General features: G+C 39.7%; 2 protein-coding genes across 3 annotated transcripts in view; both read right to left on the bottom strand.

The window, feature by feature from the left end:
* Window positions 1-387: 387 nt before the first annotated feature.
* LOC119547072 lies at window positions 388-1,220 on the bottom strand. Its single transcript, XM_037853759.1, has 2 exons — window positions 1,066-1,220; window positions 388-1,007 (listed from the first exon to the last, which is right to left on the bottom strand). Exons 1-2 carry the CDS (start codon window positions 1,141-1,143, stop codon window positions 450-452), a joined length of 636 nt encoding a protein of 211 aa, XP_037709687.1. The 5' UTR covers window positions 1,144-1,220; the 3' UTR covers window positions 388-449.
* Window positions 1,221-3,013: 1,793 nt separating this feature from the next.
* The window catches only part of LOC119547071, a 46,050-nt gene continuing 26,054 nt past the window's right edge, over window positions 3,014-23,009 (bottom strand). The window contains exons 3-6 of one of the 2 annotated variants that reach the window (XM_037853756.1): window positions 18,294-18,349; window positions 5,696-6,277; window positions 4,293-5,093; window positions 3,014-3,763 (exon numbers count right to left, since the gene is read on the bottom strand). In XM_037853756.1, coding sequence (XP_037709684.1) covers window positions 3,560-3,763; window positions 4,293-5,093; window positions 5,696-6,115 — 1,425 coding nt within the window. In that variant the 5' untranslated portion in view covers window positions 6,116-6,277; window positions 18,294-18,349 and the 3' untranslated portion in view covers window positions 3,014-3,559. Of the gene's footprint in view, window positions 3,778-4,292; window positions 5,094-5,695; window positions 6,278-18,293; window positions 18,350-23,009 lie in introns of both variants that reach the window. The other variant, XM_037853758.1, reaches the window with a different exon arrangement.

Here is a 23,009-nt window from a genome sequence, read left to right as displayed (position 1 = left end):
TAACTTCACAAAGTTGTAAACAAAACCGAAAACGCCTCTTTAATAAATAGCCAGTGATCGTGAGATTGACAGTAGACTGTAATCAGTCTTCGAAATTTGTTGAGCGTGATAAGAACGTTTTAGACGAATACTGCCCAGTTGAATTTTAATTTTCGGTTGGAGAAAAACATCTTCCTTTTGATTATAAGGTTCTTAGCTATTTCTCATATCACGTTTCTGTTTATATCTTTGTTTAGAATGCCGGATAAAAACACGAACTTTTCATTGAGAAGTTAAAGCAAAGCGCTTATTAAGCCAATTCCCGGAAAGATATTTTCTTAATTTTCCAAAATCAGGCGACTCGTGTCATTGGAAGCATACAAGATATTTCAACGACTGTGTTTTTTGTATAACTTGTCTTTATTACATTGAGTTGAGTATTTGTATATTTTATATTTTAAAGATATTAACTATAAACTCGTCCAAATCCCCCTAGCCACGCCCTGTACTAGAGCCTGTGCCAGTTTGGTATAGTCCATTAAATGGAGCTCAGGAAGTTGCCCCTTGAGGGTTTGGGGAAATTCCAGATAGGACATGATCAGACTGTCATCGGTTTCGGTGGCCAATCGGGTGATATTGGCAACCAATTCCGACCTGTCCTGTCGACTGGTTCGCAGATATTTCGTAAGAAACGGCTTGACCTTGTCGAAAAAGTTCCGAATTGCGATCTTCTCGCCTGGCAGAACTTCGACGAGCAGTTTATCAGGGGTTTTATTATACATCAGATCGCTGTTAATCCAGGCAAAGATATAGTACGCAGTGCTGTAGTAGTCTTCGTTTCCGGCAATCAGGTCCAGTTCCTCGAAGTATTGCCTATCGATGGTCTCGTTGGCTGGAAGGTGGGGAATTCTTTGGCGGGCATTCTCTGTGGTGGAGAAGAGAACCCGATTGAAGAGTCTTTCCACCGCCTGAATTGTATTTGTCGCGATGGTGGTCTGGTTACGGTCTGAGACTGGGTCTGCCAAAGTCTGGTAATCGAAAATCAATAAGTGCACTATCCCAATCAACTTGAACTCACTCACTCACCAGGCAGATAAGGCCGAGAACCAGGGACCAGCCAGTAATGCCGATAAGAAGCCTCGAACTGCGCTCTGATCTCGCCATGCTTCCGTGATCGCTGCTCGATGGAGACTGATCATCGCACAGACTGATCCCAAAAGACCCCTGCCCAAACAATCTCAGCTGGTTTAGGTTTAGTTTGTTTTATTAAGCGCAAGTAGAAAATATCTCAAGTATTGTTTATTCGAATTTCGTAGAGTGAGCAAATTAATGGCCATTAATGTTCGTTCGCGTACGATTATCTAATTAAGCTAGCTAGGAAAAAAGATGCCGTCTTGCCGAATGTTAGTAATAATTTGCATACACACAAATAACATTAACAATTAGATTTATAAATTACACATCTTAGCATATACTTAGGCTAATCGCTTGCTACTGTGTATCCGTTTAACGCCCAGTAGAATCGGTATGTTGATTGAGACAATATATATTTTTATATTCAGCATTTGTAAATTGGCTTATAGCGTAAACTAATCAGATTCGAAGACTCAAATTTTTCATGATCATTTGTACAATTACTGCTTCTTGATTACTGTGTAAATATATAATTCTTAAACTTGAAATTAAATTTAAGAATATATTTGAATAGTCTTTTATCCGTGGGAATATGATATGAAGGAAATCTTTTATTTACAAGGAATGTTTGAGTAACAAAGAGCGTTTGGCTTGTTGATAAACGTTCTTAAAACTAAGTTACTTTTTTTAGCTTCTGCCAAAAGTACTTATTCATAGTTTTACTACAATTATATTCAGAATAACACGCTTTACCCACGGTTGTTGGCCAATACACTGTAAGTGCATTTGCAACAATCGGCTTATAATATTTAAATTAACGTCCAAATTGACTCAGGAATTTAATAGTTTTATTTTACCAATTACATATAACTGTAAATATAGCTTTTATTCACATTACGTATGCAAATTCTAGTAGTAAAATCCTGGAAATATGTTCTTTTAACGATTTATAGCTGCATTTTGAGATAACACACATGTAGGTACGTATTGTTGCTATAGGACATTCACTGAAACACCGAGTTGCATATTGATATTATATGATCTATGTATTTCCGAGTATATAGTTTTTATGTGTTGCACCTGTCCAAGCATTGTACTGATTTGGCTTTCAAATATTTGTATTATTCATAATTGAGACCTGATAGCAGCCATTGTCAAAGTTCACACCAAAATAGATTCTAACAGATTTTCTAATATTTATGCTGATTTTTATCGTTACAGTAATTTTACGAGTTTTCAAGGTACTTCTGACATTTAGGACATTGGGGTCCCTTGGGACCCCAATAGTCGATAACAAGTTACAAAATAATCTTCATAAAACGCAAAAATAAAATATGTTTTTCTTCACTTACGCTAATTAAAGTTATTAAATATTTTATAAATAGCTAGTAATAGTTAGTAAGAAAATATACTGCTAAATATTTATGATCAATTGTAAATTCTGTTATCTAGAAGACAGTCCATGGAGTAGAGCTTACAACTAGGTCGAATATCAATAGAGAAATACGTTCTAATGTATTTGGTTGTACAGTTTTCAAAAGCTTGCCGAAATGCTTGAATGCTTTATGTGTGTGGGGAATAGTTCAGAAAAGCTCTTAAATTTTGCGGAAAATATAAGACTAACAAGTAACATTTTGCTTACAGATACATATGTATTTATTCTTATCTGCTAATTAGTAATACCATGAGTAAATTTGTATAATATCCTTTCTAGCCTATTTTCACCCACAATTCTGGGACTGACTGGAGCTACTCACCATTCAACTTCTGGGATTTTGAAATATTGTCCTCGAGTACACTTTCCGTTCATATGTAAAATATTTCACTTACGATTGTAACCACAAACATGCGAAATTTTTCATACGCTTTTTTGTTAAGTTTAAGAAATCATAGACAGAAATAAGTTTAAAAAATTATTTATTTTGCTTGTGAAATTAGGTGTAATGTTAAGTTAAAATGCAGTTCCGTTTTTTAAAACTAAAACTAAACTTATTTAAATGCAAAGTTTACCAAACTAAGCTCAGGATAAATGTCAAGGAAACAAATGTTACAAAAGAGAATCATGTTAAAGCAACTAAAATGGACAGCACAGAGACGGAGGAAGAATATGTTTTTACTTTTTATCACAATTGCGTATGAAAAATTTCTTTAATTGCTAGAAGCCGCCACGCCCACCGCCGCCGCCGCCGCCCCCGCCGCTGGAACTGGCCAATCCCGCCGTCGAGTGGCGGGGCACCAGTATGCGCGGCAGGGTCAGCGACCTCTTGGGAAAGCCATGTCTGCCAGCCTGCGGCTCCTGGGCAGCAGAGGTCAAAGTCGAGGTCATTGGCTCCGCGCTTTCCCTCCGCGGACGAGCTCCTCCCTGCCTGGCGGTCTCCTCCTCCGGCTGACCTTTCCTCTCCTCCACCGCTGACCTCGGGGCGACCTCGTCCGGCTGCTGCAAATGTCACGCATACGACTGCGCCGTCTGCGGCATCATGCCGCCGGAGTAACCACCATCCAATCCCGGAGGCCGCTCCACCAGGTTCTTGAGACGCCCCCGCAACTCCTCCAGACTCTTGGACTTGGCCTTGTTGATGCGCTTGTACTTCACGTCCTTGGGCTTCGTCACTGAGCGATGGTTCAGCATGACCCGGTTGTAGTTAGTTACCTGAAAGGGCAAGTCTATATTAGCAGAAAATATTCCTTTATTTTTTTAGTTGTCATATAAATTAATAACTTTAAAATTAAGAATTGGGATGTTATATAAAGACATTTTAACAAAAGAAAACAACAAAATTTCGCTTTATTTGGAATACTAGTTTTAATTACTTTAAATTAAATTTTATTGATTGATTTAACTCTTCAAAAGAGGAACAAACCTTAAACAATATTTATTAAAATTATTATATTTTAAGTTTGAAAAAATCCTTTCTCTTAAAGTAGGCAAACTAAAAACGGATTTTATATTAAAAATGTCATAAAAATAAACAAAAGTATGTTTTTTGAAAATAGGTTGGACCAACAAAAAATTATAAAATAAGATCAAGATTTTTGTTTAGGACCAATAAAGAGTTCTGCCAAATACCCAATCATATGAAAATTTATATACATTTTTATAATGGGACACCCTAATTCTTATAAATAAATTAATCTTGAATTAAAAACTAAGAGCACATTAACTTGTAGTTTCCATTTACCTGGTTCTTTCCGTTGAGCGGTTCCTGTGCTCCCGAAGCCGATGGCGGAGGAGGAGATGGAGGCTGAAGTTGGGGCACCTTGACACTGAGCGTGGTGCAGGGTGAATCGTGGCTGGGCGACCTCTTGAGGGCTCCCAATTGGCGTCGTGGAATAGTGGGTCCGCCGTCGACTGGCGAGGACTCTTTGGCTTTGTCGGCGGCCGAGGGACTGGCGGCATCTATCTGACCCTCGGTCGAGCTGGAGCTGAGGGCCTTGTCCGAGCGGTTCTTGAACTTGTCCCGCTTCTCTGCCACATCCGTGGTGGGCTCGGGATCCTCCTCGACGGAGTAAACCGTTTCCAGGATATCGGGGCGTCTCAAAAAACAGTTGTTTCGCCTGGCCGCTCCATACTTATTGTGATTCGTTTCGATGGCATCGGATATGGAGCGTACTATGGTAATACCATCGCTACCCAGCACCCCACCCAATCCCCCAGCTCCACTGCTCTTGCGGCGCGTGCCCAGGGTCATCGGGCTGTCCGAGTCGATGTCCTCCAGCACCACCGCCGAATCGGAATCGTTCAGGGAGTCCAGTTCATTGGCATAGCTGGCTTCGATGGTCTCCAGGCCATGGTCCACCAGGCGTGAGGACAACGTGTCGATAATCTTCTGCTGTCGCTGAATGGTCAACTCCCGGTGGTTCAACAGGCTTGCAATCTGCTTCTGCTTCCGCTTCAGCCGGGATTCCAAAAGCAGGAGTTGCGAGGTGAGCGAGTTCATCTGATCTGACTTCTCCTTTTGATACCGATAGTGCTGCTGGACCTGTGGCGAAATTATGAATTTGAGTTGGGTTAGATTAGTGGTTTTAAAAAATCTTTAAATACTACTGACTAGCCAGAAGAATTGAGAATGGAAACAAGCAAAAGTTAAGTTATCTTTTATATAAAAAACCGACTTCTTCCTTATTTAAGAAGAATCGTTCTTGAAAAAAAGACTATATTAAATGATCTATGTTTGAAAATGCGTCTTCTCAATTTTTTAAGCAGAAACGTTTTGAATTAAGACAAAGTCAAATGGTCAAATGGAAACAAGCAAAAGTTAAAAAAACCTTTTATACAAAAATCGACTTCTACCTTATTCAAGAAAAATTATTCTTGAAAAAAAGTAAATATTGAATAATCTATGTTTCAAAATGCGTCTTCCCAATTTTTTAAGCAGAAACGTTTTAAATTAAGACAAAGTCAAATGGTCTCTTTTTAAATATTCTTGTTCTCAGTTATTCGAGAACAAACGTTCTTGAAATGAAGATGAAAATGCTCTTAAGATTTTCTTTTCTGAGAGAGAAGCGGATATTTTCAAAAATAAATATTTTGTATTAAACATAAACCATATGACTGATCAGTATTTTTGTTTTTGATAGCCACCTGCATAGCATATGCCTTGCGCCACTTCATGATGTGCTCCGTCTGGAATCGCACCTTGGAGCGCAGCTCCTCGATGATTGCCCGGGCCGTATGGAGGTCCTTGGGATCCTGGTTCATCATGTTCAGCCGCAAGTTGCTCGTGTGAATCGAAACCGGAACGGGCGGTGGCCATTGGAATTCCAACGGTGGCTGGTTGCTCACATCCGTTGGCAGGGAGCCCCTCGGCTGGGCGGACTTGGTGGATTTCGGTGTGGAGGGAACGGTGCCAGCTCCACTGGGGCCACCACCTCGTCCTCCGCCCACTCGCTCCACTCCACTCGTGCCAGGATCCACCGATGGTGGTGCCTGAGGTTGTTTCTGAATGCTGCACGCCATGCTGCTGATGGTTTTGGCAAATTGTGTCGCCCGCCCGGCATACATTTGGCTGGGAAATATACGATATGTCCGTAGCTGTGGCTCTGTAGCTATATCTTTTCCTGCCCGATGTGTGTGTGTGTGCTCACGCCGGGGCTATCTGCATCTGGTCGGCCAGCATGGAAAACCCGATGGATGTGCACTGGACCGGAGCCGAGAACGTGATGCCTGGAAAGATGCAGAAGTGTTTTATTAATAGTCAATGTTTGCTCCTCGAGCGGAAAGAAACACAGCAACCAATGGAAGATGAATTTCCTGCGCATATTTACTCAAATTAAAGCCTTTTTCAGTGATTGTTTAAGAATTTTATTGTCCACCTTGCATTTAAGCATATGTACTGGAATAATTTTCGCGGATTGTAGCTGCATTGTGGAGGTAAAAATGTTTTTCAACAATCCTTTATTCACCCCGGGAGCTTTGCAAAAACTGAAAATACGCATACACCCCGTGGGCACCGAGGCGACAGATGCCACAATGCAAATTCCATTACAATGCCACGCAGCGAGCAGAACGGAAAATGTCATTATGCATAAAATGAATTACATTAAGCTGCCATTAAAATGAAATTCGGGAAATTTATTCATGCCACCCACTTTTCAGACTCCTTCAGGCAATTATAATTAGTGTTTTATATACGAATTTTGATTTGAATGTATATTAGCCCAGCTGAAATGCGAAACTGACCGTAAAATTCTGCAACCTGTGGTTTGGTTTCGCCCACAGATAAGAGTCGGGTATCCTTTCATTAGTTTCCCTGAATTTTGAGGGGGCTGACGTAGGGCGAAAATTTATGAGCTTATGACTATTGTGGTTTTGCCTGATAACCTTAATAACTGTGCGGTCTATGAGGATGATGTAATTTATATTTTATAGAGGTGCGAAGAAAAAGAATTTTTAAGATGAGGGGTTATAAAAAAAAAAAACATTTTAATAATCCCCAGGATTTCTACGGAAAAGCAATTAAGTCTCTGATTTAGGATAAGAATTAAGTAATTACCCTACTACTAATTAAACTGCTCAGTGCCAACTAAAGCCAGTTCAAGTGCATCTGAAGAGATTGTAACTATAATGAATTCCAAAGAAGTGATTTACTCGTTGCGCTTCTAAACCCAGACAAATTGAAATTATCCATATAATCTGTTCCGTATCTTGGCCAAGAACAAAAAAGCCGTTCAGACGACAGGAAAACGGAAAGACGGCGACAAACAAAAGAGAAAGAAGCTAAGGAAGACCAACGAGCATGAACCGCATTTTTAACATTTTCATTTAAAATATCTTTCAGCTTTAATTTGTGCAATTCATCAGCGGAGCCAAGAAGTCAAGTTGAGGAACTTGACTTGACTTGAGAACTTCCGTTTCCACGGACATAAGGAATGCTGTTTGGCCAAGAACATGCAATTGAAAACTATTAACAAATATGCCAGACACGCCATCTGCAGTCTGAGATCCGATGATGGTTAAAGACAATCCATGTTCGCAATTCCAACTCAAACTGGCTTCATGTTCCCGACTCATTCATCACTCTTAATTATGACAATTGCAACGGGGCGATGGGAAATCTCAAAGTTCTCATTTGGACTCGTAATTGAATGCTGCTCGCATGGACATTTTGGGTAATGGGTATCCCCAAGGGTTCGATTTATGACCCCATTGGCCAGCAGATCGCTTAATTTAGCCCACTCCGATGTGTTGTCTTAATTAAGAAGCTGAGCGATTGAAACTGGATTGAACAATATGGAAGGTGCTCTTCTATCCTGACTCTAATGCCATCAATTAGACAAGTGTCAGAACTTCTTAGGCAAGTCGGAGAACTTAAGAATGTTTTGAAATCGGATTTCAAGAAGCTACTCAAAGGTTATGGTATCCTACAACTAAATATTAGTTCAAAAGGCGAGAAACAAATGCTTATTTGATTTATTTAACTTGACTGGCTTAGCATGATGCCCAAATATATCTCTGTTACCAACTGAAAGTTAGTGCTCGTATTTCTTTGATTTATTTGACTATACACATTCAGCATGATGGTTGAAATTATATCTTGGTAAGCAACCGAAAGGTTATCATTTATATGCCATAATAATCCGATCAACTTCCCAACTGTCTAGCCCAATTAGAGATATCACAAATGTAGTGTAATGTATTTATACTCTGTTTAATTATCATTTTCGACAGTGGCATTTATTCAGATATCCTGGCTCTCTACGGAGAATTTCTGGAATGTATCGAATCATTGTGGTTTTTCAATGAAATGAAATTATGAGAATCAATTTTAGCTCGGAGCTATATTCAGTTACCATGATGTATGTACTGGCATACCAGTAAATTAAATCCACAAGCGGTCAGTTCAAGTTTGACACCTGACCCCTTTGGCCGCCACAATCCCAGAATGCCAGCTACTATAGCCATGGCCTTGCGAGCTATCCTGCCCGGCTATTTTTGGGTCTAACCAATGTGAGAGGGCCCTGAGAAATTCATGGGGGTTTCGATGGCCAGACAGTCGCTGTAGAATGTTTGCGGCCAAGGGGTAATTAATTATGTCAGCCCTACAGCCCTGTGGTCCGCTCTTCGTGCGTAATGTGGCTGCAACTGTGTTTATGTGATGAACGTGATTTTTACACAGTTTTTACAGCCCAACAGCAAACAGACAAATAAAGTGGACCCAACGACAGCGAGGGTAAATAACCCTAGCCAGCCAACCCCAAACGCCAGGTCAGGAAATTCAGCAAACAAATGAAGGGCTTTGTCCAGCTCCTGTGGCCCTGAAAGGCTGGCTACTCTCGGACTGTTTGTTTTGCCTTGACCAAGACCACCAAAACATGAAAGGACACAGTTAATGATGTTAAACGTCAACGCAGCCCTTCGGTAAATAGCACCACCCCTTTTTAGTAGCTCCATAGAGTTAGTAGTTACCTGGTTGACAAGATATAGAGATGGCTATAGGTCGCTCTAAACTAAGTGCTAAGTTGTTAAATTCAAGCAGCCACTTGTTTAACACTTCATAGTGCTTGGGGTAAACTATCCATTTTGATTGTCTTCCTGGAAAAGAGTTCACTAACGATGGTACTCCACAGAAAAAATGAGTTTGATATTGCTAAAATACCACAAAAGGATACAATTATTACTAAGACTTAAAATACATTCACAGATAAATTGTGTGCACCTACAAATTGGGTTAAAGGTTAGATAGCTTTTAAAATAGTAGAAATGTTCGATATTGCCTAAACCTTCAATTAAACATATTCGTATTCATTCATTTTCATATAGATACACTTTAAATAACAAATAAACTATGTGCATTCAGATATCAAGTTACAGTTTGGATGGTATTTCCTTTTCAATTTCCTTCAGTGCACAAATTATCCAACATTTTCCAGGTGTGTTTTTATACACACAAACTTTTGCAGCTAATTTGCATGCCGCAAAAGTTAAGGAAGTTAAGGGTCTTCTGGGTAATTCCTTAGTAGAGGCTTCAATAAATTCCGAGCCATTTACCTGCAATTGTCTTATTTCCTTCCTAGGAACTACTATCACCCGGGTCCTGTGGGTTTTTTTCGGGGTCTAGGACAGGTGGAACGGTATGTCCTGTGAGTTGTGGATATAACTTTCTACTTTTATGGGTGAAACGTGACCGTAATAAGCCATTTCACACGCAAAGTTGCCAAACCCCTCGGCCGCCAAAGTGTTTCGCCGGCGAAACGCGAAAGTGCATTAAATATTTATCCAATCAATAAAGCATATTTCGCTGGCTGTCCTCCCCCATTACTTTTTTTTTCACCCCTGCTACTTTCGTTCATCTTCAATTACCTGCATCAGAGGATGTCGACATGACTGGCAGTATTTTCTGCCCCAGTCTGCGTATCTTTTTTTTGCCCTTTATTATTTGCAATCTGAAGTTTTTCGCTGGCTGCTTGTTTACTTTATATTCTTTTTGTTTGGCACACATTTTTTCTTTCTCACTTTTAAACTTAGAACACTCCAACGCGTCTGCTTATCTCTTATCATTTTCAGGCCTTTGAACAAGCGGAATTTTTTGAATAATTTACGCGAACGGCATACATTTTTCAAATCCCACATGTTTTGTTGGTTAGCCCTGGTTTGTTTGCCTTTGTTGTTTGTTTGTTTGAACGCTGTTCACATTATGCGTGAGTAGCAAAAATTGATTTGCTCAAACTTCAAGAAACTTCTCGTTTTTGGTTTAAATCAGGCTTCTTTAGGGTCGATTAAAGTTCGGCAAAGTTTAACGGATTCATAAATTGGGAGATTGGTTTGGCAAATCCTGCGAGGTGCATCGACTCAGGTTCAATTTAACACTTGCAAAGCTGCTCTTAGTCAATTGACCATTAAGTGAGTTGTTTCAGTTGCCCCATCCTGCAGGAAAGTAATCGCTTTTACCGGTTCTTCTGCTCATTTATTCCACATAATCGCGCTTAATGCTCAGCATTAATTAAATGGCTTCGAGCTCCCATTACCCTGTACGGCAAAACGCACAGGACACTAGAGGATACACGTATAAAAGGATGAGGGTGTCAAGTGAATACCCTTTGGCAGTGCCATAATTTGCGGTAGCTGCAAAATGCTGTGTTATAAAGAGCAGAGCTTAATCGCCACTAATGACCCTGATACTTATGGCAGTCGCTTAAAAAAATAGGTAAGTGTACTCGCATATTATTAATAATTAAATGCATTTAATAATAAATTACATTATTATTAAAACATAACAGATTGTAAACAAAATAATCTGACCTATGATAAAAAAGGTTATTCTGCAATACGTTTAAAAACCTTTTATTAATTTAGATATATTCGTTAAATTGACTTACATATTTTATAAACCAATAATCTCACTTTACAATTTTTTAAATCTCCTAAAAGACTTAAGGATAAAGTTCCAACTATTATAAGATAGCCAGTACCCAACACAGTGTGTGCCAAATGAAGCGCAGCGATGTCAAAGTTAAATGACTGTGGGCTTACTCCGTAATCACGGTATGGAATCCCAGTCCCTCGCTTGGATAGTTGCCCACCAGAGTTACTAAGGCATGCTATTTACCACGGGTCTATCAGAATCTCGTCTCACTTTTCAGCCTGTTAGTTTGCTATCCCAACCAGCTGTGTTGCCTTTTTACGCTATTTTAATTAAATTATAATAGCAAGGATGCTGGGAAACTGTGAAGCTAAAAGAGTGCATAATTATAAACCTATTAGAGTCTACATAATGAGTAGTTGGTTTAGAAATTAGCTTGCCATTAACTATTAAAAATAGTTATTGACAGAAGTAGTGCTTAAAATATGGAGCCACTTTAATGGATGTAAGTTTTAACTAGTTAAGCTTACGGGCTTTGGAAGGGTTCTTAGAAAATTAGAAAGGTGGTTAGGGAGGCCCAAGTCTCCAGACTCCTTAAGAAACTTTCCTGTTAATTAAAAAGCTTTGAATTCTTTTAAAGTTTTTCTCAGGTGGCTCAAAAACACGCAGCTTACCTAAACAACCAATCTCCATGAACCAATAAAACTTTTTACCTAAATTCGGGATTTTTTGAGTGCAGTTTAATATTTGTTGCTTCGTTATTTGCGCTTACTTTCCACTGATTGTTTTGGACTCTTTGGTGCAGAACAATGGGATCCAGATCTCCACGTCCAGACACGAATATACATTTATCTGCCAAGTGGGCTGGGTTGGGCTGGCTTAAAGCTGTAAAGTTGCAGCCATTTTCTGGGTGGGCGTGGCCAGGTGAGGGGCAAAGGTATAGGTATCCAACTGGGCGGCGAGTGCAATATATTCCTGTCAAGCTGTGCACCACCCAGGGACTTCCCCTTCCCCCCGGGTGATGGTCCTCGCATGGGATCGCCTTTCACGCCCCCTCCTTTCGCTTTATATGCGACTCCAAGCTGGGCAGATAGCCACGTAGCTTTGACATTACATTGATTGAGTTTTGATGTCTCTGCACTATGTGGGTCTAGGCCATCACTTTCTCCGCTCTCTTTCTCTGCCCGGTCAGTTGGGGGTTCCCCATCGATGCCATAAAATGCATGGTCCTGCTGCCCCTTGGAAGTTGGCTCACGTAAATATGTTTTCCTTTCCCATCTCTTGGGTAGCTGTATTGTTATGGTTCACCAATAAAATATTTATTCTCAATTAGGCACAGGCCCCTGAAAAAATACACTGAACTACAAAATGTTTTTATTAAATCATATTTTCAAAAAAAGAAACTCTGGCATATAGCGATTTTCACACACTTTTATCTCCGCTCACTTAAACTAGGAAAATTGCGGAAATACAAAAGGCTCAATAAGCTTCTATCGTGTGCAGCTTCTCGTGTGTTTTCTTTTAAACTGCTTTCAACTTATCCTGAGTGGTTTTTCTTCATAAATTCTATCTTTATTCTTTAAAGTTCTGGCCATATTTGAACAGCACTTACATATCCCATACTTTTTGTTTATTTGTTTTCAAAAATAAATCGCCCCCAGTCATAGTTTTTATTTTGGGCAACATTGGAAATTGATTAAGAAACAAATTCGAAATTATTTTACTGGCATGCAGCAACTCTGAGACATAAAAATAAATTAAATGATATCCGATCCATACACAAAAAAAAAAGTATAGTATAGCACATAATTGGTTGTTAAACGAATCAAGATACCTATATTTCGGATTATCCTCTGGCTATGCTACATAGTGTATTGCTTGTTCATGCTCTAACTTTCCACACATTTTCAGACCCGCCTTCCCAACTCGTATCATCCATTGTCTATGCCTATTAGTCCCCTTGGCAGTTCATTGGACACATACATTATGCAAGACACTCAAGGCTAATTGGCGGGAACCTATACCCATTTCGCTCATCCTTATCTGCTTTTGTTTTGTCGTCAGCAAAAGGTTGATTTTATTAACCGGGCTTAATTGCTTCATAAAAGCTTAGTGCTTTATATTTTTCAACGGTCCGCAGGGATGTCCCAACGGGGGCGGAAAAACGCCCAGTTGACCTAGTTTTTGTCTCGGTCTACCTTTCTTTTACCTTTTCTGCTTCTTAGAACATTTTTGTGGCTGCAAACGAAGCAAGGCAAGTGACACTTGAGCAGTTCTTAATTTTACATAGTCTACTTTGGGGGCGCGAAAGGATTATGGGTAGCTATTGAGACTGTCCAGCACGTAATGCCGCATCCCCAGATCAGGTGGATAGGAAGAGCTCCGTGTGGCATGCCACGCACGTATCCTGCGATGTGGCAGGGATAGGGATTCACCACCTCGTCCTGTTATTGTTATGACGGCTGAATGTTTTTCCCTGGCTCAACCATCTGCTTGAGATGGTCAAAGGATATCGCCACGGAGGATAATGCGTGCGGCATGTTAAGCAATTGAGCCTTTTGTCTGGCACAAACATTGATTAGCCTGATGCTCTCCAGCAATTCAATTGCAATCAGGCCGAGTTATGAGGAGAATAATTTAGTTTTCACTTGACCGACCCTTGTCTACTTTATAATAACAACTACTTTGCATATTAGAGAAAATGGCATAATTTCTGAGCTCTAAGGATGATAATAAATAATAGATCTGCTTCCTAGTAACTTTCCCAAGGATAATAGCTCACTGATTTAGTCATCTCATGAGGGCGTCCAAATCAGGTGACTAAACATTTTCCATTCAGTGAGCTCCTTTTATGAGTCTGCGACCCCTCCGCAACAAAAGATTTAAAATATTCCAACGCCTCGAAGGTGACTGTGGACTCAATTGTTGCTCGAAAATAAACCGCTCGTCATGGGGCGGGCAAAGTTTGGCTACGCTTTCAGCTGATTAAGAACAAATTTGATATAAATAAGTGGTGAAAACAACTCGGCACAATTTAACGCTTTGTTGCGGTCAAGTAACTTTAGAATTCCAGTGAGTGAGCAGGGCCATCTACAAACAAACAAAAAAAAAAAGTAAATGAAAACAAGTGCAGAGTAATGAAAGAAAAAGCATGAAGACGCGTCGACATGAAAGGGAATTCTTCAGCGTGTTTTTAAGCCGATTTGATTCTGCGGTGAGAGGAACCACAAAATGCTATAACAATTTTCAAGCTAATTTTTTCACTACTACTGCGTACGGTTTTGGCCGTTCCCTACCAATGGCATTTTGATTAACTCGATGATGAGGCAGTCGTTGAAGAAGAGAATAATGACCTTGGGATGCCATCTCACCATCTTCATTCGCGTTTACTTCCCCCAAAAGCCATCTGCGATCTTCTGGCTGCGGTTAGATGGCCAACTTAATAAGCAAGATATCCTCGAAGGTGGCTGAGAAAGCGGATTCCGGCTCACTGCGCTTTTGGCAAGGCTCCGAAAGCCAAGCCATGTTAATGCCAATATTTTACTCAACTTTGCAGGCCTTTCCTTCAAGCGAAAGCCACTTAGGATTAGTGCTACACTTTTTAGCCTATTACTATGTCGAGTGACTTAATATTCCGAAAGTAAAGTGGCAGCTGGGATGAGATTATATGAAACTAGCTTTCTAGTTGACCAATCGAATATATGTTTCTAGTATCTATGTAAACAGAAATGTAAAAACTAAAATATAATATAACCATGAATAAATGGTCAAATATTTGTAGTAAGGAAAGAGGAAATAAGTTAGTAACAATAGAAGTGTATACACCAACTTTTGTAATACTTATCAATCATTTTCAAAGCAATTTTTTTAACCAAATTCCTCAACCCATCCATTCTAAATTTTCCAATCGAATCAAAGTCTAATTCAAATTTCGTAACCGCCGTCATTTCTGACAGCTCATTAAAGACAACCGATATTACTTTGGACCGCTCACGGTTCGACTTATAAGCAGGCAACTTTCACAACGCACTCCGGGTGGCAAGTGAATCAGTCAAAATCCATCGTGCCACTAACTGACCGATGGCCTGATTGATTGATTGATTGATCGAAGGCACGCGCTATAATTGCCGACGTGCTTGCCCCGCTGAGATATACACGTTTTTCGGGCTAATATCAACTCTAATTTTTATTAGCATTTCGACCACATAAACTTCCGCTGTTAGTTAGCCAAACATGGCTTTAAATGAGGTGGCATTTGAATTTCAGTTTGGGATTAAGGCGCTTGATTTATACAATGACGTTCCCGCATTGAAATTGAAATCGAAATTGTGTGACTCTATTCCGATTCAGTTGTTTTCGCGGACCTTGAAAAATCTAACAAACGCAACGAACTGTGATGGGATCTCTGCTGATCTCATTTATTCCGGGCGTCAGTCAAATAAATTCCAGTTAACTGGTGCATTGAGAGTTGTGTGAGCTTGGGAACTTGGCCAAAATGGCAATGTGTGTTTTTCCGTTCACCTTGGGGAGCCATTTAAGGCCACAAAGCTTCACGGTATCAGGATCTGATTATTTATGGCTTTCCTGATTTTTCATGGAAATATATGTATAGCCTCGGTTAGTTTCTAAAATCATTTACAATTCACTTGTACTGCATATTTTTGCAGACCTTCAAAGGTTATGCAAATTTAGATGGCATTTCTTCCTTTGAAAAGCGGCATGTGCATATTAAAAATGTCATTGGTAAGTTGAATACCAAAATTAGTCCATCTTGGAAAAAGGGAAATTAAGCCAACTACCTGGGGATTCACCTTCGAGGACACGTGCAAGGTCAGCGAGGGGGGTTTCCACAAACCAAATGCAAAATCTTTAGGCAGATAAAGAGCCATGGAAAATTGTCGAGCACGAGCCAACGCGGAAACAAATAAAAATCAACAGGATTAAATATGCAGCTCTACGTGGCCCCCGCTTTTTCTATGGTCCCCGCCCGGGCTTTAGCCTTGTGCCCTGCCTTGAAAGCGGAGTCTGCGGCCAATCTGTTACATTTTGTCATGGCTTCCATTCAGCCCCCAACCCAGACCCTTCCTCCTGGCCAGCCCACCCCCAGCTCCCCATCTCGAGTGTCCTTCCACGTTTTACCTTCAGCTGGGACACTGGGCCGTAAATGCGACTGCCTCGGCTGTTTTTACACTCTCAGCCGGGCTCTGAAGTGGATTCAACAAGTCTAGGTGTAAGAGGAGAAGTCTCAGCGAGCAGATACCACGTAGGGGATACATAAATCTATATAAAACAAATACTATTAAGTTCTTATTTATAAAAACATGTTATAACACATTTAACAAATAAGAAAAATGTATGCGGCGACAATACATTTTGGTTTTTAAAACTAAATACAAAGTTCACAAAATAAGTAAAACAAAAAGGATCTAACCAAAAATATATAAATAATGAAAAAACAAAATTGTATTAAAAAATTAATTAAAATTTGGTGCATTATAATATTTATTTTCAAAAATTATATAGAGTCAATTAAACAAATTCATGGGTTGACGAGAGCGGCCTTTAAATTAGAATAAATAAATAAAGGTCAAACTTTTTTAACTACGTAATAATTTTACCTAGAAAATAACAAAAATTATTCGATTAAAAAAGAAAGCCGTATTTAAAAAAGATTTAAAAAACATTCAAAAATTCCACAGATTTTCCAAAAATTGTTAAGCACAAAATATGTTATTATTAAAAAGTGTACATTCTAAATTCCAATTCTAAATATGCAAAGACAAAAACCAAATATATTTTTTTTATACTATTAAAATAAATAAATCTCCTGCAGTAACAACAGTACCTTAACCCACGATTTCATTCTGCCCAAACTTTCAATCGTTCTTACACAGAATAGCAAGTGCTTTTATGCCCTCCCGCGGACATCCCCCTGTCAGGGAGATTTAAAAATTTATTTCCCACGCTTGTCGGAAGCGGATGCCGAGTGTTTTGCGCCACCAGACACCAAATGAGTTGGCACGGCCTCCATGTCATTTTCACTCTAAGCGCAGGAGATTGGTTGTAAGGAGCTCGTTTTGCAGCGGGACCCAATGAAAAATTTAAACTTTTACAATTAAAGCGAGGGCGAAGTGGGAACTTCGGGCAGCTGCAACATGTGGCGCATAAATTGGTCCCCCTTGGTATCCGTCGGAACTTGGATTGAAACGCTTCCTGGGCATTAATTCAATTCTAGCCACATGCTACATTTCAGAATCGAAAATAGAACGTTTGCCAGTTGCTCGACTTGCATAATTCAAACGTATGCCACATATCTCTGTACTTTTACCCCACGTTCTGCTAACCAAATTGAAACCATCGTTCGCCACATGGCAAGGTTAAAGGACTGAGCTTCAAAAACGTAACAGTTTTGCACTTTGATACGTAAGTGAATTATCCCTTTCGAGCTTTGCCCTGCGTACCACATGACGTATGAGTGATAAAAGCGGGAAAAGAGGAAAGTAAATTGCATTTGCTGCATGGCACGAGCTGAACGGCTTGGGGAAATTGGGAATTTCGTTAGAGAGTTAATTAAACGAGTCCGTTGTACCAGTCATGTTTGCAATAATAATAACTAATTAAACAAAGCAAGGGGGAATTTTCCGATTTTACCTCAATTAATTAAATCAATATTGGCTTAGCTGCCCTTAGTTAAATACCTTTCGTTTATCTCTGTCAGGCCACTCAATTCAGGCATCCTTCAATGTCCTTTGAAAATTTGCCAATCAGATTGCTTGGCCATCACTTGGATGCACAATAATTCACCAATTATCAGCACATTCGAGGCGTATGATGAGAAACAATACCTTCTATGTCGAAATTTCCATTGTTTAGTTTCCATTTGTCCCTATTATGGCAAGGACATTGCTCAATCTTCGCCAAGAGCAACAAAAGGCAATAGAACAGAAAAGAGGCCATAATTTAATGACATTTTCCTCACAATGCAGGGATTAGGACAACCATATTAAATTCTTCTCATACCCAAAAGTCAGTATATGCTAAGCAGTAATTGTTTTACATTCTTTTTGGGCGGCCTTATGGGTGTTTTTTGTGCTTTGGGCGCGGTTACGGGCAATTTAACACCTTGGATGCGCATTAAATTAACGGAAAACCACACCGCAATGCCGCCATTTCGAATATCAATCATACAGCCCGTTGGCCAAGTGCAAAAATCGTTCAACATGGCTGAACTCTGACCCGCCAGCCAGCCGCCCTGTGGCTTATTCCCGGTATTACTTTTACCCCAAACCAAAACCCATTTCCGACCCTGATGCTGACAGCATAATTTACAGTTTTCAGCGGATTAATCGGAAAATGTGCAAAATGCCCGCGGCTACTTACAATTTCAATTTACTTTCAGTTAGTCCTCGCCAAGGAAGAGGTAGTGAGTAAGAGTCCTGCAAGCAGACGAAGCAGAATTTACATAAATTTAATAAAAACGAAAAACGAAAAATGAATTAAATTGTGTCAAAACCCGGCGCTGCGGGCTGATGGAAACAGGAAACATCGTCAAAGGCATTGTGTCAAAAGTGTATTCATAATGAAAATGTGGGATAAAAAGCGATGCACTGGAATATTTTCGAGTGGTGGAGGGAATGCTTTTAAATAGTTTGATAAAATTAAATCATACAAGTTTTCCAAAAGGGAAGTTGCCACAACATCCAGTGCAACTGTCTTTTCACATCCTCTGCATTCCTACTTCCGGTCAAATCAGCTAGGCTCCTGTAGAGACCGGATTTTTGTCGACTTGGCACAAAGATTAGTTATGCTTGTGGTTGGCCAGGAAACGCACCTTTTTAGCCAAGTTGCCACAAAGAAGTATGCCGGCAATAAATCATAAAACCCACGCTGCCCTGGCCAGGACTTTTCCCTGGCTTTCGGCATTGTTGTGACAGCTGGTCTTTCCTTACCGCAGCAGCATGTCCTTGCAACACCTTCCCCCTCCTTGATCCTGGTTCAAAAACCCAGCCATGCAAATTATGTTTAGCCCTTTGTGTGTAAACGCATTCAACACACTTGGATATATATTTTTGATTGTCCTCCTCAACTCTCGGACCATTTGGCTTGATTATTTTATTTATATTGTGCTACTCCCAGAATTTTTGGGCACTGTTTTATTATTCACTCGAACCCCAAAAAGGATGCGGTGCCACCGCATCACAATTCTACGGATTTTCGTAAGCGTATATAAGGCTTGACTTGCAAATTGTTCCCAGCACTCTGTTTATTTAATCTGAATATTTTCCCAGACTGGCATAACAAAAGCTGCTTTTCGTCTTTAACTTGGCTAAAATGCCCGAAGGCTTGTGTGGAGGATGCTATGATTTAAGCCAGCCCCCCAAAGAGTTGAGCTGAGAGGAGACTGTGATTTATAAGGGCCAGACCTCAAGGCGTCTGCTTACACAATCCAAATATTGCCAGGACAACAAATGAATGTCAATAAAGCCAATTCTGCGGTCTAATCATATTTGAAACCGGATACGTAAGTGTTACAAACTAAACAATCAGGATGCACTTGTGTTTCCCCAACCCCGCCAGTTATTCAATACTTTGTCGCCTTTCAACTGACAAATTGCACAACATGGCTGCGCCTTTAGTGTTTTTTGGGGCGGATTGGGGCGAATTGGCCAAACCAATTGCGTTAGCAACTTGTCTTCTTCGAGGGATTCGAGGACTTGGCCAAAGTTTTGTGTCTTTTGTTGATTCGACTTGCGGGACAAGTTTTTGTCATACGATGGGCCAAAGCAATCGGGATGCAAATGCAATGTGGGGGAGGATGAGGTACGTGATAAATAATCGAGAACAAAAAGCCACGGAACTCGCAAGAGTGCTATCGACCGACTGCACACTTTATTGCGCAACACTATTCTCTTTTCAATTTTAGATTTTTTCTTTCTCTTCTGAGATTTTCAACAAGCTGAAAAGGGGTAGCGAAATTTCTCGTCCACAAGGATTTTCTAAGTGAATAAATATAAATTTTAATTTCCTAGCACAGAATAATTCTGGTAATGTGATGATTAGACGTGGGATTTTATGTTAAATGCTTTTTTTTAAGAGAGGAATATTCAGGTAGATTGTTCTTGAATTGAGAAAATCCGTTCTTAAAAACCGTGTAAGTACATTTTGTATCATTTTTCTCAATATTAAAACGTAGTGGTGAGAAGAGAAAAATTAAATTGAGTTTATTTAATAACTTTTTGATAAGTATACACTACTGACTGGATTAATAGTTTAGCTGTTGAGATATATAATGTAAATACCGCTGATTCAACGTAACTTAATTGATTTATTTTTAATAACAATTTTAACTCAGATGAAAACGTCAGAACTCTCTGTTTATGCACACCTTTTTATATTTTTAATTTTTCTTGAAATCGTCAATGTAGACTTAAAGTAATTTAATGCAAGGCATTTCGTATTCCTCAGCTTGGTTCCGTTTTGCTCTACTTCCCTTCGAGAAGAAACAAAAGACCAGCCAGCAAGGACAATGCCAGCCTGTGGGCTTTCGAGGGTTAACACTGATGAAGCGAGGCTGTTGCATTGATGCCATTGAGTAAGAAGGTCTGTTGGTCGGTTGAATGGCAAGGTCGTTCTAGAAGCCCCACAAAACCCAAAAAGCGAAAGTAAAACAAAGTACTGGAAATACACACCAACTGTATAATAAAATAAGTAAAGTCTAGAGCAAACAATTCAAGACAGCAAATCGGTATTATATTTCTATCGAATTTACTCGCCAATTGAAGCCAAATAAGACAATCCCCCACTCTTAGTTAAGTGGAAACAGTTAACGAACCACACTTTTCCAGACATTCAAGGAAAAGGTCTATTACAATGCCTAAGCGATCTTCTTTATCTTTGAAATATATTTTCTTTTAAGTTTGTGCCCAGGCGCAACACAATTCTCAGAGGCAAATAATAAAAGAAAATATTTGTTTTTCCTTTCCTTATTCTGAGAAATAAAATGAATGTGCCCATTAGGTTGTGCAAACAAACAGGTATATAGAAAAAATACGAAACTTTTGGTATGTGTAACAATTTTGTCTGCCTGTCGTGTGAATTGAGATGGCAAACAGTGGCCACCACCATTACCATTGTTCACATAAATTATGCACTCGTCATTCTCAGGGTATAGATTCCAGAGCTCCCTTCTCAGTGTTTGGCAATGTTTTGTCTGCCCATCTGTGGGAACTGGGGATGCTTGGGAAGATTCAAAAAACATACTCGTACTCCAACTAAGTCCTATTCTAAACATTTGATAACAATATTTAAATCATTTAAAACCACTCTTTAAATAGGTGTGGCAAAGCAACACGTTCCTTTTTTTATAATATAAATGAAACATAACAAAAAAATCTGAGTTTTTCTATTACATTTTTTAGTCATACCATTTGCTGGTTTATAAAGTCAAAACTATGTATTTTCCGCACATAGTTAAAAAGTTACAAAGTTTCGTTATCACACTCTTTCCCATGAATAACATTTTATAAAGGCAAAAACTTTTCATTGACGCTACATTATGGCAGCTTTTAATATATTTCGAGAGCCTCTTTTTATGAGAGTGTGTTTTCATAAAATATATATATATTTCGTAATGACACTACACTTTCTCATCTTGGGCCAATTAAAGCGCCTCGTGGTCTGGTCATCATCATATTCATTAAGCAACTACTCGGTCATTTTACGGTAGGAGGACTCCTGGCCGGACTCCTTGAAAACCTATTAGCAAGGCTGGCCAACAAACTCCATTTATAAGGAGGTCTTGAAAAAACGGAAGGGGCGGAACAGGAATTCCTGTGTAGCAATCAGCAGATTGTGTAACATTCTGCCGTTCATTTCCCTATTTATTCAACAAGTTCCGCCTGCTAGGAAGCCCAAACTAGGGACAGGATTCATCCTGACAGGCCAAGGACTTGGGACTTCGGGAGTCCTGCGGCACTTTTATGCGCTTATAATCACATATTTCACTTCTCTTCCTCTCGGCGGGCATCGATTTGTTTGGCATTTGTAGGAATGCCTCAAGGATACGCCCTGCGACTTGTGATCCCTTATTTTAGTGGCATTTATTTTGTCACACGTTATTCACGACGAGTCTGTGGGCGCCTAGCGGAGGACCCATAAAAGTCCTGTGAGCCCGTAAGTGCGTGTTTATTTGCTAAGGCAACTAAGGTCATTGGTCCTGGCCCAACTCCCACCATGTGTTTTTCGGGTCTGGCTTAAAGGTATTTGCCGTTGCGGCACGTTATCGAAGGCTTGCAGGCCACGGAGTCGGAATCCCCGGCATCCTTGTAATTGGGGCAAGGGTTTTTGTGTGTGTGGCCTCTGTGTATGACAAACTCATTTCATATTTATTAAATTTGCTGCGCTCCGGTTTTATTTTCATTTGGCACGTACCGAAAGTAAAATAAACATCGTGGAAAGTGTGGCTCTTGTTTTCTTTTTCTCTTATTTATTTTTTTGATATACTTCCTGGTAGCTGTAAAGATGGTATACGAATTTCTACCTAAGCATTGTTTTAATTTGGTTCAAAGTTACAAATTCACTGGAATTTTTGCGCTATGTTCTGAAAGTTTATAACCAACTTTGGCATCTTTCCGCGTTTTTGGTGGCCTAAGCTACATGAATATGTAAAGTGCGGCCATAACTTCGTGCCACGCCCACCGCATTCCAAACTATGTAATTAAAAAGTTTGGCAAAGAGATTGCCAAGCCGAAAAAATGAATGGGAAATATCTTGTTTGCATATTTCCTCGTCAGCCTGAAATAATAATTAAAAGCAAACCAACAAAAGCGCTGGCCAACAATAATAACGACTGTTATTAAACCAATTTATTGTTGGTTCACATTGGTTTATTTCCGACCTGGGGGTTTTTACCCAACTGCGTAAACAAAAGTCAGAGCCTGTTAATTTGATTCCATCTAGATCCATTCGAGCACATAAATAGTTTTCCAAATGAATGTGAATTGTTTTGGGAATTGCTAAATGGACCAATGAGTGGTTAACTAATGGAATTGGGTTCGAAAATCACACAGTATTCGCCATTTTCCCAGTCAGATAAAT

The sequence above is a fragment of the Drosophila subpulchrella genome, chromosome 2L (genome assembly GCF_014743375.2).
Source record: "Drosophila subpulchrella strain 33 F10 #4 breed RU33 chromosome 2L, RU_Dsub_v1.1 Primary Assembly, whole genome shotgun sequence".
Classification (NCBI taxonomy): domain Eukaryota; kingdom Metazoa; phylum Arthropoda; class Insecta; order Diptera; family Drosophilidae; genus Drosophila; species Drosophila subpulchrella.
The sequence above is the reverse complement of the archived record's forward strand: the minus strand, read 5'-3'. Positions and strand labels throughout refer to the sequence as shown.